The sequence below is a fragment of the Chanos chanos genome, chromosome 15 (genome assembly GCF_902362185.1).
Source record: "Chanos chanos chromosome 15, fChaCha1.1, whole genome shotgun sequence".
Lineage (NCBI taxonomy): Eukaryota > Metazoa > Chordata > Actinopteri > Gonorynchiformes > Chanidae > Chanos > Chanos chanos.
Genome location: NC_044509.1, coordinates 5,432,447 through 5,437,446, shown reverse-complemented (window position 1 = coordinate 5,437,446; position 5,000 = coordinate 5,432,447). Strand labels below are relative to the sequence as shown.

The window sequence follows — 5,000 nt, the reverse complement described above, 5'->3', positions numbered from 1 at the left end:
TGTGTATTCATTACCCAATCACAAAAACAAACAAATTCAAATTCATGAAAATTGTTGAAAAGTTGTTTGTTGTTTTTATGATTTTTCAGAAATGCATGAAGGATGGTGTGCCAGAAAAAGCATTCGCTGCATTAATGAAACTCTTTTTTTTTTTTTCATGACTTAAGCTCATTAAAAATTGGTGACGCAACCTTTTTTAATGACCACAAATTTAAAAAAAAAACAAAAAAAACAAAACAAAAATCAATGTTTGTGTCGTTTGTATAATTGACCATTAACTGGAGCTGGTGGAGATTAGCTCAATTCGAACACGTCCTGTCTGGTTTTTCTATTGCAGAATCTGCTCCGGATCCACGTTTGAGACCAAGACTGCAGTAGAAGGACGATAATATCAGCTATTTGCATCAGGACGACCAAAAAAAAAAAAAAAAAAAATGCAGTATTTACATCGCGCAAATGTGCGTATGTCAGTATTAACGTGTGTGAAGAGGAGGAAAAAAACTTGAATCGGGGCATATGACAGTCTAAACCGTTTGTGTGGTAGACTGTGGCAGAGTGACATGTCTGGGGACTAGTTCTACAGAGATGGATGTATCTCAACACCAGGTTAAAACATGCTCTCAGTTTGTTCTACAGCAAACCTTTAAGTGTCTGTAAATATCTACCACCTGCACTGAGCGTCTTGTGTTTTAACGGATTTGCTCTGTTGTTGTTGTTGTTGTTGTTGTTGTTTGTGTTTTTGTTTAGTGCCTTTTGTTTTGAGCAAATGAAATGTCTGTGTAACTATGTGAGATGTTTAAACACATTTTAAGAATGTGATTGGTTGGGGGTTGGGGTATAAAGGAAACACAGCAGACCAGAACAAAGGTACAGTATGTCTGTCACAAATGAAATGAAATCATATTTCTGTTTAAAAAGACTTCTCTTTCCCTTTAGTTTCAATAGCATTTATGGTAGAATGCCTTAGGAATACAAGCCAACTTTTATTCTCCAAAAAACAAGCACTTTTTTTTTAAAAAAAAAAAAAAAAAAAAAAAACTTTGATGGTTTATGCTTTACAGTGAAAAGTACTAGCACTATTTGTTGGCATTTTTAACTGATCACTCAACATCAAACACAAACCGACGTAACATGCAGATGTTTTGACTTCATTCTTAATGTGGAATTACCGTGTTTTTCCTACTGATCATAAAGACTTTATACTGATGTGCAGTACGCTTAACTTAAAATTTAAAATGAGGACATGTTACTTTTTTATAACCTTTTTTTTTTGTTTGTTTTTTTCTCGTTTAACACGGTTGGTTTTACAGATGCCTGTGCCGTACAGTTTTATATTTTTGAACGTTTCATGCACTCTCACTGCTCCGCAGCCCCCCCCCCACAGGGCCTGTTCTGAGCCCTGTAAAAAAAGCTCTGATCATTGACCACTGACAGGCTGCTTTGACCCCATGCCATCAGATGGCAGGGCAGGGTCACGTGTTAATGGACAGCTGGCCGCATTCCGCGTTTTAACACAGTTGTGTCCTTACCGTTCAGCAGCTGCATCAGTGGGTTATTTTGATCGCTGGTGATATTTTTACAGTGTCACCATTAGTGGCCTCATAACAGAAACAATGGAAGAAGTGAGGCCAGAATTTAAACCATAGCCAAACCATGATCTCACATATTCCACTTGTTTCTGGCTGAGGAGGCTAAATGTTTTAAGGTAAGAATTCAAGAATGAAAAAGTGGGCAGAACTTTCCTTTGAGAGGCGTCAGTCAGGCCTACTGAGTGACACGGCAAACGCACTGTTTATGTGTCAAATTTCCTCTAAGGAACATTAACCCAGAAACCACTGTGGGGTATTAGAGGATTATGCCCATGGCTAATACAGGCCCATTGTTTATGGACTATAGAATAAAAATTAGAGTCATTCAGCGGATCACAGATCACAGTTTTCGAATCAAGTCGCCGTATGTGTTCTGTTGTACTCCTCTTCACAGTGTTGTCACTTTGTCTCTCCCTGAAGTAATGCTATGAGTGTCATCAGTCACGTGTAGTAATATCGAAATACACAGCAATTACGTTCAGTTAATTCCCCCGATGAAACGACCAAGTTCAATTTAAAACCAGATTTGTTTAATTCGATACACGGTTAGAGAAGATTGTCCTTCTGAATGCTCTCTATTGACTTTTGTATTATCTGTGAACGATCCATATTCCCCCTCATGAGTGAACGAACAGCTTGAGTGCTGAGGTATCTTTTTCAGACATGAATGTCACTCCTGTTGCTCTGAAATGAATTTTACGATAGCTAGCATTTTTACTCTGAGCCTTACAGTCGGAAAGCTTTTCACAGCCTCCGGCTGAGAAACTTAACTGCCGTTTTTTTGTTTTTTTTTTAAATCTCAACATATCCTCAGTTTGTCTTGTCAACAACACAAAATCATTCTACTGTCTTTTACAGGTATCTCTTCTAAATGTCTGGTGTTGGAGAAAAAATGTTCTGTGCCAAAAATATGATTACGTGATCGTGTGACGATTACAGCATTAACAGAAGCCATTTTTACTTAAGAACTCAGTGACTTTGCATATTTGGTCAGCTATTCTTTTCTGTTTTTAATATTCTTCTGTCCCGTGACTGAGATACAGAGAACACGCATGACAGATCCAATACGACACACCCTCTGCGGTGTCATACGGGACTTTTCTCTGAAATATCGATCTGTGTAAAGGCACTTCAGCCTCTGTTTATGATTGTTTTGTTTTGTTTTGTTTTTTTTCTTTTAACTGTATTTTGTGTTATTTTGAAGTCAATAAATCAGATGACTTCACCTCTCTGTGTTCATGTGTCTACGTGTATTCTTTAAGTACGCTCCATCTGTGAATGGTGGGGTTCTATTTTGTCTGACACTTCCCTGTATTTTCCTCCATCACCTATGCCAGTAACAACACTTAAGCGTTGAGTAATGTTAATGAGAGAGATCTATGCATGTGATACATTTTAATAGATTTATGGGTTACATTCTAATATATGATACCGAGAGATGTCCCTCTAGCCAGTAAATTTCCAAAAGTGTCATTAAATGTTTTTTTCAGCTTGTGTATTGCAACCACAGAATCTGTTTTCTGTATTCTCCCTGTTTGAATAATTACTAGTGATTTCACTCATGGTGAGTCATTGCATCTAGAGTCCATGTGCTTATCTGAGATTAAGACGTGTAGAATTCTGTTGTACTGAATACCTGGAAACAGTATACACATACATACAGACACTCACACTTCATACCCACGTATTTTCAGTTAGGATGTAAAAAAAAAAAACAGGTTTCCCTTTGTGCATTAGCTCTGTGCAGTGTGAGGTCTGAAATGGAACCGTTTAATCGTGTGACATATGTTCACACTAAGCACTTGTGGCATTGCTGTTTCCTGTCACTGTGCGAGTGAGCGCGTGTGTGTGTGTGTCCCTCGTGTGATCTGCAGGTCGAGAGGGGAGGAGGGAACCCCGCCTGTCTCAGATGGCAGCCCCCACTGGTGTGGAATCTCCACGTCCCAGAATGCATCTCCCGCCGCCGTCGCCAATGGAAACGGGAGCGGGAACACCACTCCCTCAGAGACCGGAGCCACCGTCAAATCGCTCATCAAGTCTTTTGATACAGCCACACAGAGTGAGGGTCTCTCTCTCTCTCTCTCTCTCTCTCTCTCTTCCTCCCCACCCCTCCCCCTTTACACAAACACATGCTGTCATCTGAAAACATTTCACTAATGCCATGCTATGGATCTCATGTCTCTATCAAATCAGCACATCTGGTCTTTGATAGCTTGGCCTTTTTGTTTTGTGTTTTGTTTAATTTTTGAAGTGATGCCTGAACAAACTTCATATCTCAGGTCGCAGTCCCATCCCCGAACACACACACACACACACACACACACACAGCAGATCTGACAGCATATGAAAGACAAGATCAGGAAACAGCTGGTTCATTTCTATAGAAAGGACATGCATGCTAACCAACCTTGTCTTTATTTTGGAGCGAGTTATGTTGTTATAGCAGTGAGGACAAATTCAAAAAAAAAAAAAAAACTTCTGTCAATAAATTTCTGAAAAAGGATGACATATCACACTGGAACGGATATTTAACGATCTTGGAATAATAACAGTATCTCAAACAGCGCAATGAATTTTTTTGCTCTCAGTACAGCACTGGGCTTTTACGACTCTGACCCACTGTGACTTTATGGTTATTCTGAAGTGTAATCGCAGCGCTGCCAAAACGGGCTCTGGGTTTTTTCCCACCGGCGAAGCTTAAAACTCAGGAGACGCACACAGTCAGTCCTCATCTAACAGACCCTGAGATAGGCAGAGATCTAGGCCTGTCGGCTTTTGTCATCGCAAAAAAGCCTCGTTTAAAATCTCACTCTGTCTTATTCGGCTTGGCCACGTGTGCTTTTTAAATATCCCGTTCGAACGTAATGGGGAACTTGGTGAACCAGTGAAGTGTGACCGGGCGATGTTTTATTGTTTGTTTGTTTGTTTGTTTGTTTGTTTTTTAGATGGCCCAGCCAACACGGTTCACACGATGCACACGTCCCCTAGAAGCCCCCTGAGCGGAATACCTGTCCGCACGGCCCCCGCCGCGGCCGTCTCGCCCATTCAGGTACTACAAATCCCACAGTGCACCTTGGCCGGGTCTTGTGACAAGACTTTTTGTACGGTCGTGCATGGAGTAGCAGTAGTGTGAAATAGTATGGGTTTGTCTGTCACATTGAATCTCCTGTACACATTCAAGGTGTAGTTAACTCTTTACAACCCTGAGACACATGTGACAGAAGCTGAGGGACGTGACACAGCCGGTGGGGATTTCCATGGCGATATGTCCATCTTTGACGTGATAGCAAACAATGTCATATGCTGTGTATACCATATAATTCATTTATTGTTAATATTATACGGTATTGTATGTTTGCTTTGCTGTGGTGGTGTGTTGTATTCATCTCCTGGTGTATGTGATTCACTGAC

At 40.4% G+C, this 5,000-nt stretch overlaps 1 protein-coding gene across 1 annotated transcript in view; it reads left to right on the top strand.

The window, feature by feature from the left end:
- specc1 (sperm antigen with calponin homology and coiled-coil domains 1) overlaps positions 1 to 5,000 on the top strand; it is an 85,259-nt gene that overhangs the window by 57,212 nt on the left and 23,047 nt on the right. The window contains exons 8-9 of the mRNA XM_030792756.1: positions 3,464 to 3,648; positions 4,535 to 4,638. Coding sequence (XP_030648616.1) covers positions 3,464 to 3,648; positions 4,535 to 4,638 — 289 coding nt within the window. The remainder of the gene's footprint in view (positions 1 to 3,463; positions 3,649 to 4,534; positions 4,639 to 5,000) is intronic.